General features: G+C 39.2%; 1 protein-coding gene across 5 annotated transcripts in view; it reads left to right on the top strand.

Annotated features, from left to right (window-relative positions):
• The window catches only part of RALGAPA1 (Ral GTPase activating protein catalytic subunit alpha 1), a 113,267-nt gene extending 101,464 nt beyond the window's left edge, over positions 1–11,803 (top strand). For 4 of the 5 annotated variants that reach the window (XM_042814610.1, XM_042814612.1, XM_042814615.1 and 1 more), the window contains 2 exons: positions 3,285–3,409; positions 11,439–11,803. In XM_042814610.1, the coding sequence (XP_042670544.1) occupies positions 3,285–3,409; positions 11,439–11,602 (289 nt within the window). In that variant the 3' untranslated portion in view covers positions 11,603–11,803. Of the gene's footprint in view, positions 1–3,284; positions 3,410–4,024; positions 4,056–11,438 lie in introns of all 5 variants that reach the window. The other variant, XM_042814611.1, reaches the window with a different exon arrangement.
• Positions 11,804–12,268: the final 465 nt, after the last annotated feature.

Below are 12,268 nucleotides of genomic sequence, written 5' to 3'. Positions count from 1 at the left end.
CTGTCTTAATTGGAAAGCCAGTGGCAACATCCACTCACAGTAAGAATGTAGCCTGCATTTCCACTGTTATTACTAGCCAATGAGTTTGTGTGTGCCACTCAATTTATAGGTGCTAATAACTCTTCCCTAGAGAACAGCATTTTAAAGAAATAAATGTCTAGCCTAATAGAAGTAATGCAAAAATTAACCTCCATGGGATTGGATACTTGCAGATAAGTAGCATTTAAATGAAGTGTACAGCTGGATTATCTCAGTCAGAAATGCATAAAAATGAAGTTTTAAAATACTGGAATATTTTTGAAGTACGTGCAAGTAGTTGTAAGTGTCCAAACCTCAGCTACTCATTTTCTAACACAGAAGAGCTGTTCTGAGGAGATTGTATCTTCTTAGTGCAAGTTTTGGACTTGACTTACACATCAGATTTGTGGGTATTTTTTTTGCAGAGTTCTGTTTTCGACACAGTGCAGATAGTTTTGAGGATTGCTAAGACGAGAGGCAACCAGGCCAGCTGAATTACCTTTCTCTGAGTGTGCTAAGTGTGCATTTGAATTAGTCTTCTAGAACTGATATAAGCATGTCCTTTCCACTGAGTAACAAAAACATCATTATCCTCCTCAGTCAGCATCTGTGTCAAGACTTCTTTATTTGGTTAGGAGATGGGTACATAGACTGGGGAATGAGAAAGTCCTTGTTGCATTCAAAGTGGTAACTTTCCTTCATTTCTGCCTTATTTGTGTGTAAGCTTTGGATATAATAGGATAACCTGAAAGATTTTCTTCAGAGACCTCTAAAAGTAGAGCATTTGAAAAGGAGGTAGGTGTCTCCACCCTACTTTACCATGAAACATTTTACCCATTCAAGCAGACTTTTAAAAACAGCTTGTTTTGATAGCAGCCTGTTCTCCTGTGGGCCTTCAGCCTTTGCTTCCTGGCAGCACCTTTGGTGCGAAAAGAGAGTGATCAATTGGGAGACTATCAGTGCCAGCATGCATAGAGTGATAAGTTAACACACCACTGGGAATTTCTAGGGCCCACCAAGATACTTCACTTCTAATGTGCTAACAAGCTCATTTTTCTACCTCTTGCCTCTTCAGTTATTTTTTTTTTCTCAGAAGAGCTTAGAAGTTGAGTGCATCAGGCATAATGAAAAGCTCTGTAGGAGGGAGAAGCAATAACCCCATTTTTCCCTTTTCAGCCAAATAGAAAATTAGTTTCTGGTAATACACAAAGGCCAGTATATTTTGTGCAAGGGGCACTGCTGTGAATCAAAGGACTCTATTAACTGCAGAAAATTCAGCAGCTGTGAATCTCCCCCAATGAAAAAAAGTGCTTTTCAACAAGTTGTGAGATATGTAGTATTATTTAGACTTCAACCATCAGTTTCATCCTCTACCACTTGTACATAGCCTCTTTAAAAATGTTCTATATTACTCTTCTCTCTTAAGGCTCAACACTATGTTTATCTCCCAACCTAACTCTTTACAATAGGAGATTTTTGTATTTTCTCTTGTCCCAGTGCTTCTATTATAGCTTCTCCAGATAGAGAATTCTGCTGGGTTTCAGCTCTCTCTGGATCCAAAAGACAAAAATTGGAGCACAGATTTTAAAGGTAAAATTGTTTTGCAGTTTCACTGCATAACCAAGTTGTGATCTAAGGAAACACCACTAAGGTGATCATATTTAGTAGAAAGTTGTTTTCAGATAATACAGTCTCTGCATTCCTATGATTAGATGTACTGCAAAATATATAGTAAATACTGTACAGAAGAAAAGTTCTGTAGTAGTTGAACTCTGGTTTTAATAGCTAAGATGAAGGGTATTTTTTCCAGCTGTAATATAGGGCTGAGAATATTTATTATAAATAACTGAAAACGATTATTTAAAATGTTAGCACTTGTTAATAAAAACCATAGTCACTTCTAATGCAATTCTCCTGTTTAATTTACTAAAATATGTGTGCAAGATACAGAGATGAATATTATCCCCATTTCACAGACAAAATTGAGTCAAAAGGGAAGTTTCCTCACTCCCTCTCCTGCTCCAAAAGAGCAGCAAACCAGAAGTCAGACCTCAGAACCTTTGAGAACTGATTCTGAGTACATTCCTCCACTGAATGCTGATTTGGATTTTATTGTGCGTATTTTTTGCTTGGTTGGTTTGGTTTTGGTTTTTTGGGTTTTTTTTGGAAGGGGGTAATGGAGACAATACATATGTATGTATGAGGCAAACACAATCTTACTATCAACAGATAAATTACAAAAACAAGACATGCACAATCATAAACGTCAGGAAAAAATTTTGGTCATGTGATTATGTGAGATAACTTGGGAAAGTCTCTGTCATTCAGCACATTGAGTCCAGCTGGAGGACTTTGAAAGTTGTCAGAGAAAAGGTTAACTGATTTCTCAGTTCAGGAACTATATGACGTGAAGTCAGCATGGTAGTTTTTCTTGATAATTGTATGTTGCTGCCTGCTGCTCTACATTTTGACAGCCATTTCCATAGTTGCTTTCGTGAACAGCAGAAATATTCTCTCTTTTTCTCGCTCTCTCTGTGCTAACAGCACAATCAGGCCTGCTGGAACAAGCAGCCTGGAGAGGGTTCTTCAAAAGCAGCAACACTTCAAGACACTGCTCTCTTGTCAATAATGTCAGAGAGGGAGAACAAGGTGAAAAGGAAGAAGAACAGTATTTTGCTGTCAGTGCCCTGCCAGCTCCCGTTAGCTGGTATTTAGGGGTCTTGCAGATTCTCTACAAATACTTTTGCATGTTTTAACAGCATAATCAATTAGGGTTTTTTTCCCAATACCCAAATTAAACTCTGTACTTATATTAGCTGCATGTGTGTTTAGGGATTATGGAAAGAGTTTGTCATTGCGAAGTGCAAAATAAATTATTTTGTTAATGCTCATGTTACTTTTCATGCTATATTCTTAAAAATGTAGGTGTTTAAATTTAATTTTAACCAGTGTAGCCGAAGTATTTTGTTTAGAGATAACATTTAAACAGCTGTAGTTTGAAAAGATTTTCGGAAAGTGTGATATGAAGCTTGAAAAGGGAATGATGTAACAATAAGGCTCACATTGATTGTGTTTGTCGTACAGTTTCTATTATTACAGTGCTTCAGGTAATCTTATGTTATCTTAAGTTATGTAAGGAATTAAAAATAAATGTGTGCCGTCATTGAAATACATATTTAACATTAAGAGCTCTGAATTACTAGGCACTGTTATTTAGCGATTACAGTATGTGATATAAATTGTTCCTTAATTCTCAGCTAAACTAGCTATGAGGAGAGAGCACGATACCTGCAAACAATTGTTCAGCATCACCTAGAACCTACAACTTTTGAGGATTTTGCTGCTCAGGTTTTCTGTCCAGCACCTTACCACCATTTTCCCTCAGATGCAGGTAAGAAGAACAGTGAAGAACTGTTCTTACACAGTCTTACATCAAATGCAGTATCCTTACTTATAAAGAATGAAAATTCAAACCTTTTCATATTATTAATGGTTTCCATTAATGTGAAAGTCTATATACATCTATTAAAGAACTTCTTCAAAGTTACCTTTAGCCCTTTTTCTTTTGTCTGGCATCATGAGCCAATGCCAGACAGTAAGACTTGGCAATCTCCTTTAATGTAGCAAGTGTATTTTCACAATGTATTTTATTGCATTCCCCCATGTAAAATTTCCATGGCTTGTCAGTAGTGATTCATGTAGGCTAGTGTAGGCTTCTTTAATGTCAATATGCCCTCCCTGTAAAAAAGTTTTAAACTCTTTACATTTTTAGAATGAAAAGTTTAAAACTAGAAACCTGAGAGCCTTGCAGTCATCTGTTTCCAGGTCGTTAGTTGCAGAGTTTTCTTAAGGTCATTTTTGCTTTCCACTTTCTATAAGAGGATACTGCATTTTCAGTTACTAATAAGAAAATTGGTAAGAGAATGAGTAACTCAAGGCCTTCCTGTTCTGAAATTTCCTGAACTCCTTATGATTATTTCATTTATTTTATTTCCCCTCTTTTTAGATCATTAAATATCAGTTCTGTTTATCTGAAGGTAAGACAAAGTGTCCAAAAAACCCTTTGTTCCTATTACTTTTACTAGAGCACTAAGCTTGTAACCAGATTGTATGCAAACTTTCCTTGTTGCCCTTGTTCACACTAAAAAGAATTTCACACTGATTGAGAAATGACCACTACATCTTCGTAAAGTTTTAGTCTTTTACTAACCTCAGGTCTGCATGAAGCACTAACACTGGTTCTGGGATTAAGGTAACTAATGGTAGAGACAGTTGTTGAATGAGTAACACTTTATTGTATTGACCTTTGTTTCTCAGCATGAAAAAGTAGTACTGAATGGCAGTGGTGTGTTTTGTACCCTGTACTGTCTTTCATTGATGTTGTAAGGCATTCTGCAGTGATAACATAGGAAAGAAGGAGAAGAAGAATGTGTAACACTTGAAATTCTCAAATAAATCAAAGTGCTATTGTGGAAAAGCTGTAAATCTAAATAAAATGCATTTTGTAAGAATTAATTAATTTGGTAAGTTATTATCTCAGAATTTGTTTCTTAATTGATAAAATATGCAGAAATAAGTTTCAGAATTACAAAAGCATTCTGACGAGGTCTGCAGACTGAGAGGTTAAAACAGAGAGATTCTTTTGTGTGTAAGTATAAACCATGACTAGAAGTTCGTTTTGGAGTGTAAGTGGCAGAGCTATCCCAGTGTAAATAATCAAAACCAAGGGGAAACTAAATTAAAAGGCAGTAATTTAAAACTAATTAAATTAGTTCAAAGATAGTAACATAATTTAATGTATAACAACATTTGAATAGGAAGAATCTGTAACTGGAAACTTCAAAAACAATGACCAGACACACCAATCCTTGCCACTTTTCCTACCTATTGCACTCAGTATGTATTCAGCATCAGACACTCATAGTGCATAGTCTAGTGTGCTTGTATCAGTTCTGCCTGTTCACTTTCGGAAATCTCATTTCAGGCTGATTGGTTCTGTGTTCTTCATCTAGCTTATTCTTTCAGGGAGAAGCAAAGCTACTTCTCCCCATTGCACCAAACTAATACAGGGCATTGCTCCACATGGCAATTCCTGTGTTCCTTTAAAAATTGTCTGAGTCACACTTGCTTACTCTAACTTCTGAATTCTGAAAAAAAAAATTGATTTTTGTCTTGAGCTTTCTCTCCCATGTAATGTTTTTCTGCAGAAATCTCATTAATAGGAATCTGTGATGCATTTCACATCAGAGTGAATGCACATGTTTACACTCCACAAAATGTGATGTCTTGTCCTAAGGGAGATGACTTTGTGCCATATAGTGGCAGTCATCTCCCAAGCTTGATTCGTCTGGAAACCACCAGTTTCCAGTTCTAATGAAGGTATACCTGTGAGTAGGGTAAATGCAGATGACCCTCAATTTTGAAGGACCATGGTCCTAAGAAAGATTCCACGAGGTTTCTATTTTCCATGGATCTGGCAACTCTTGAAAGATGAGTGTGGAGGTCTGACTTGTTCCAGGACTGCACAAAGGAGTGGCACTGGAGTCCTGCCTGGGCATCTGCACACATTCATTGCACCCAGAATGACTCAAAACTTTGCAGGCTACCTGCCAGATGTTTTCACAGCACCTGAAAATTTCTGACCAGTTTCTAAAATTATGTTGCAGGTATTTTTCAAATTTAAAAATATTTTGTCTGCTTTTTATGAAGAAAGACCAGAAATAACCAGAAAATATTTCCGTATGTTAGACATCACAGACTTGAATGTTTACTTGGATCATGATTTCAAAGCTTATAGTTGTTGAATATCTTCAATTTTTATAAATAATACTACATACATATAATTCCTTACTCTGAGACAGGTATAAGGAAGCAGTGAAGCTACAAAAGCCCACCACCAGGCACTGTAAATTTTGTTGTGATCCTATCAGCCACTTTCAGCATGCCAAGCTTTTCAATTAATCTATGACAACTGGCCAATAGAGAGCATGCTGTTCAGTGACAGTGTACTTTTTCTGCTTATGAAAGCTTCAATCCTCAACAAAAACTGTTTCCTTCCTTAAAGTGGTTGCTCGTTGATACAATGTTGTTTTGGCAGCTGCTGTTTTATCTAGATATGTAAGTTATCCTGTCAAAATATCTGCAAAATCCCCCTCCCCATGCTTAGGAACTTGACTGGTGTAATGTATGTATGCTTTTTTTTTTTTTTCAATTGAGAGTTACCTCTATTTAGTCACAGAATGTAATTCATTTGCTACTCCATTTTTTACTTTTTGCTGTCTCTAAAGAAAGAGTAACTGCAAACTAAGATTTCCTACTATACAGCTATTGAGTAAACCCAATTTCTGTGACACCAGAGTAGTCCACGGAAGCTGTCAGTGACAAGCTCAATGATATTGAAGGGCTTATTGACCTCATGATGCTAAGATTCTGAGTTTTAAATTGTATTGATGATTTACTTTTGGTTCTTCTTTGTGGTACTTTTTTTAACTCTCTCTGCTACCATAAATCGGACTGCAGTATAGTAAACCTCATAGAAAGGGAACCTCTCTGCTATAGTGCCTTACTTGTGATGCCAGCAGAAGACCTTTTGATCTTATTAATCATTCCTGTGTTTTCAAGCCAGAGTTCAGCACAGTTATGCTGACTTACATGTAGAGAAGTGGAGGAATGTGGAGTCAGTGGTTCTTCAGCCTTGTACAAGAAGATCTCACGTTCTAGAGCTTGCATCATCATCCCTGCTGCTTGTTTGCTGTGTACCTTTGAATGAAGAATTTGATAATCTTTTTTATCCTGTCTTAGCCCTTCACAGATGGTGGTGGTGCTTTTCTCACCGCATTGGTCTAACCACTGCTCTTGATGATGGTTGGAGTCTATGATTGAAAACACTCTTAAAAGTAGGAGTGTTTTATGAAAGCTATTTGTCTAGTAAGGCTGTGAAGAGTTTCTCATTATTCTTCTCCAGTCCAGTCTTATTAAGAATTTTTTGCATTTCCAAGTCAGAGCAAAACAACAGAACTTAATAAAATTTTCCAAAAATTCCACATTGGACAACTGAAACTGAAACATTAAATGTTTCTGAATAGCTGTTGACCACTTTGGTCATAGTAAGCTGACAATCCTCAGCACTTTGAAGCAGTAAATTCAGTGTAGACTACAGCAACTTGATCTAGCTTAGATGTCCCTGTTCACTGCAGGGGAGTTGGGCTAGATGACCTTTAAAGGTCACTTCCAACTCAAATGATTCTGTGATTCTCTGACTGCTGGAGTCCCAAATAAATCAACTTCATACATTTACTGGCGTTTACTGAAAAAAATATAATATGGTTGTCCAATTAAAAAAATACATATATGTACCAAGGGATGAAATTAAAACAGCATGTACAATTCTAATTCTGGTATTTCCTAGCTTTTGAACATTTGACTTTAAAGATCAATTGTTTTGTAACTACATGTAATGTGTACGTTTTTTCCATTCTTGTTTTTGCTTAAGGCATAGGACAAAAGAGAAACTGTAACACTGATTAATAGCCATCATGATTCATAAGCAAAACTGTAACCTTAAGATCCACCACCAATTTCTGAGAACTGGGGCAGTGCAGTGATTTGTGGTAACAGAGAGCTGTCTTATCTCTGCCTGAACCTCTACCAATGGAAAGAGTGGATGTTCAAGGTATTTGCTGATGCAGAATAGGTTTCTCCAGTAGTCAGCTTTCCAGACAGGTTCTGAAGAGTATTCTTTGCTGGACATAAGCTCTTCCACTCATGTTCCATAAACCCCTTTTGGTTGTGCATCTTTCTCGTGTCTGGCTCCAACTTTTTGTCTCCTACTTAGCTTCAGCCCTCCAGGTCTCCAGGCCACTCACATCTCTTCCTCTGCCTCTCATCTTGCTTGGCAGCTGCTTTTGCAGTCCTCCTCTCTGTACCTGCTTCTTGCTTCTTTTCATCTTTTCCGCAAACTGTTGATAGATACAATGCTTTGGCCCTAGCAAGGCTCAGCTGAGTGTAACTGATAGCCTGGCCAGCTTTGGGCTGGTGTTTGTGAGAGTGGCAGAGAGCACAAACTATTCAAGTGATTGTTCTCTTCCCTGGAGGTCAGGAAAGGCAGGGCTTGGAGTATCTTAAAATCAGAATTTACCAACATAAACAAATGGTATTTCCCTGGGTAGCTGTTCACAGAAATGATGCTCAGAAAAACACTAATCACACAACTGATGTGATGAAGCCAGAAAGCTCAACAGGCAACGGATCAGCACCCCACTGCACTCATGGTCTAAATTTTTCACCTCTGCAAGTCAGAACTGTTGAGTGAGATGTTCCATGTAAATGGGTGTGCTATGGTGTATCCGTATCCTTTCTAAGTCAGTCTGTAGTTAGGATTCCTTTTAATGTTTAAATAGCTCCATTCTGAGACAAATAAAAATCCTGCTGTCTTTAGAGGATCCTAAAAATTGTAGATGTATTGGGAAAATGTCTCCTTTCAACTCCCCTGAATAGCTTCCATGTTCACAAACAACTGAAATAGCTTCACGCTGTGATCCCACGCTATCAAACTGGTATCAAGCTGATAAAATGCTCCATGCCAGTTTGGTCAGTTGTCAAGCTTAAGAGACTTAAAAAAATGAATGACTTTTAAACATTTTTCAAACTCTTAAAAAAGTTAATTCATCTGTTTTGTTTATTTTAATTGAATTTTCTTATTACAGGTCAATTGAGAAAAAGGCCTTCTTGTTTAATCCTATTTTTATAGTTTGGATAACTAAATATTTCATTGCACAAAGATATAAAACTTCAAACTGAAGGTTTTAAAACTTGCGAATTTATATAACCACACTTTGTGTGTGTGTGTGTGTGTGTGTGTGTGTGCACATATAGATATATATTCATATCTAAAATCCAAAGAAAATGAGTAATCAGTCTGTTGATTCCTGTGAGACTTTAAATATATTTTAAGTGCCATTATTCTTCACTCTTCTGTTGTGGTATGTTCAGATGTGAAAATCACTTTACATGACTTCTGTTCTTTAGCAACTCTAAGTCAGTTTCTTAAAATTGGACTATATGTGAATTCTGTGATTTCTAATGTCTGCAGAAATTATGATCAAAATTTTAAGATATTACAGTAATAATATCAATAATGCCCTGATTGAAATAGTTGGAGTTTTAAGGCTTTCCTTATCCAGCCCTTGATAAAATTTTGAAGTATGGTTTTACTCCTTAACTTGACTAGCTCAAATCCAGTGCTTTTTCTTCTTGACGTGATTTCAGTCTCATGTGGAGATTGGCTGTAATTGTAGCATACTTAAAAGATGGGACAGCTGGGGAGCAGAAGCCATATGTCAAATTGCCATTTGTTTTTCCTTCTAGGTTGTGTGTATGTGTGTGAGTATTTAACTGTTTTCACAGACTTTGAGAAAATGTTGCAGACTATGCTTAGGATGTATCTGTTGCTATAAACAAGGTTGCTGGATCTGGATAATGTCATAGAATTCTTTTCTTTCTCTCTCCCTTCCTTTTTTCTTGTAATGCTTAGTTGGTAAGTATGACACCGGATTTCTGAGCTGTTGCTTCATTGCACATAACTAACTCATCACTCTCTTTAACCTGTAGCATGAGCAGCAATTACATAATGAAATTCGAAATTCTGTTTTCTGTACTCATCTGTTAATACCCTTCAATCTCTGCGGTTCGTGTCTCATGTCTCACACCTGTTATCTTTTATCTTTTCTCCTCCCCCTTCCTCACTTCTTTCCACTTCTCCTTCCTCATCACTTCTTCATTCTCAACAAAGAAAGAAATGCTGTGATATTTCTTCTCCTTCCAAAACCTCCACTAGAAAGCATTGGCCACATCAAGGTAAAGGGCAAAGGCTTGAAACGGAAGGTCTTTCACGCTAGCTGTGAATGGTATGCTGTGCAAAACAACAATGGTTATTTTCTGTTCTCTAACTTCCACCGTTTGAAATGCTTTAATTCCTTGTAAAATTAGAACAAGATAGAATTTCAGAAAATGAGAGTGCATGTTTCCCTGCCTGCCTTTTTTTATGAGGCGCAGTAAGTCAGGCATTATCGTGCTTTTCCAGATTGTTTGGCAATGAGGTCTCCAGCTCATGAAGAGAATTGCTGTCCCCAGCTGGGGAACAAATAGCAGCCCTTTTTCCTCCCCGTCACCTCAGTGGCTGGTGTAAACTGGGGAAAGAGAGTGTGGGGCCTTGGAGGAACGGGCAGGTAGTGGCCAGGCCAGGAGGACTCTAGGCACCCAACCCTTCAGGCTTATGGCAGTGCTTTAACTGTACTCTCAGACTTCCTATCTGAATTTTTTGCCATGATTTTATTTGACAGGAGTCTTTCCAAAGAAAAGAAAAGTTCTGTTTTTAGCGGGGGTTTTTTGAACCCATTATATGTGAAATGTTAACTGAGAGAGAAGTCTCTTCAGTTCTGATTATTGCATTATTATTATTATTTTAAAAGCATTACCGGGATGCAGGCAGAATAGCAGGCGATGTTCTTTCTGGCTTACCAAAGCCGGCAGAGGTTTTCCGTTGACTTCTGTAGTACTGAGCTGCTGTCTGCAGTTTACACAGCTCAGAAGTGGTCAGCGCCAGTGGGGGGACTGGGGCCAGGCAGCTGTTGGTCTCTGCAGATGGCTGATCAAATCAGTTTAGTTTTGTGCATGTCAGTTTGCAGTGTCCCAGTTCTGTACCCAGGAGGCAGAACGTAGCTGCCATGTCACGCTGCCTCTTTCCCATAATACCTATTGGCAGAAGCAGGCAGAGCTGCATGAGAGGGGCTTCTGTGGGGACGTCGCTGCAGAGCAGCTTTGGGTGTGAGGATGAGCTCTGCACCATTATCTCAAATTCATCTTGTTCCTTTTACAAAGAACGTGGGATGCGAAGTGCATCCAGCTCGTATGATCTGTTCAAGCTTTGCCTTGTGGGCCCTGCAGGAATTTGGAGCACTGATTGAAGTTAAGGTGGGAAGAGCTGTTCTGCTCCCCAGCTCACTCCACCTTTTCAGTTGCGTCCCTAGAGCTCCCTTGGCACGCGATGGGCTCTTATTTTCCATGCTGTCATAAAGACTGAAGTCTCTGGGGCGATGGCCTACATAATCCCTCTCCATCCCTGCAGGCAGCTAGAGAGGGGTCAGTCCCGCTGCATAGCAGAGTTACAGTGCCCACCTCAGTGCTGCGTCAGTGGCTGAGGGCAACGGTTAACGTGGCCTTGCAGCCCGGTGGCCCCTGGCACCACCCTTTCTCTAGAGCTGGTGCTGCAGCAGTCACTGCAGCCACCCGCAGCTGGTGAGGGGCTGGTGCACATGGTGGGTTGCTGGCAGCACGGGGCTCCTGTCTGCCCTTGTGTACAGATGCCCACGCTGCGGCATGGAGGCAGCACTGACAGCCTCGGTTCTTGCTGTCCTCTGCAGGCTCCTGCCCAGAGACTCAGCCGGGAGAGCCTCCAGCAGCAGCAGCAGCAGCAGCAGTGCAGGCGGATGGAACAGACTTAGCCTCACCCATGTCTCCTCGGACTAGCAAGAGCCGCATGTCCATGAAGCTGCGGCGCTCCTCGGGCTCAGCCAACAAGTCCTGAGGGCGGGGTGCCCGCAGCTTCCTGACAGCACCCACAGCCTGCAGCTGGAGGACAGCACCCGGTCCCTGCCTACCCATCTGTGTGCTTGTTTTAAACAGCGACACTGGAATTTTACTTTCGTATTTTAGCATCTTTTTTTTTTTAAGGGTTTTTCTTTGTTGTTGTTGTTTGGTTGTTTTTTTTTTGTTTTGTTTTGTTTTGTTTTTTTTACTCAAACTCCAGGCTTTTTTTTTTTTTCCCTCCCCCTTTTTTTAATTACAATTTTTTCCCTTTTTTTTTATTTAGTGTAGCCTGCCCTCTGTACCTGTTACTGTGCTCTGTGATGGGGACACCTCCCCAGAAGTCCTTTTTAGCTCTGGTTGATCTGAGTGACATGAGAATTGGAGACTGCCATTTGGTTACACCATATTTATTGTGCCCCATTGCAGTTTCCTCTGAAACAAAGAAAGAAATATGTACAATTTGAAAAATGAACGTACAGTTTTAAATTGGAGTTGCGTTTGTAAAGTTTCTGTCAGATGTCACAGTGCTAATGCACAGCCTGTGTGCAGATTATTTATGTTAAGAATGAAATACTCCAACAGTCTTTCAGGCATTACAGAGCCCAAACAGAGTAACTTGCACGCAGCAGCAGCTCCTTCCTCACAGAGCAGTGTGTCTTGTCGT

Source organism: Centrocercus urophasianus, unplaced genomic scaffold, assembly GCF_019232065.1.
Source record: "Centrocercus urophasianus isolate 14NV4802_14NV808 unplaced genomic scaffold, USGS_Curo_1.0 seq_14, whole genome shotgun sequence".
NCBI lineage: Eukaryota > Metazoa > Chordata > Aves > Galliformes > Phasianidae > Centrocercus > Centrocercus urophasianus.
The sequence above is the reverse complement of the archived record's forward strand: the minus strand, read 5'-3'. Positions and strand labels throughout refer to the sequence as shown.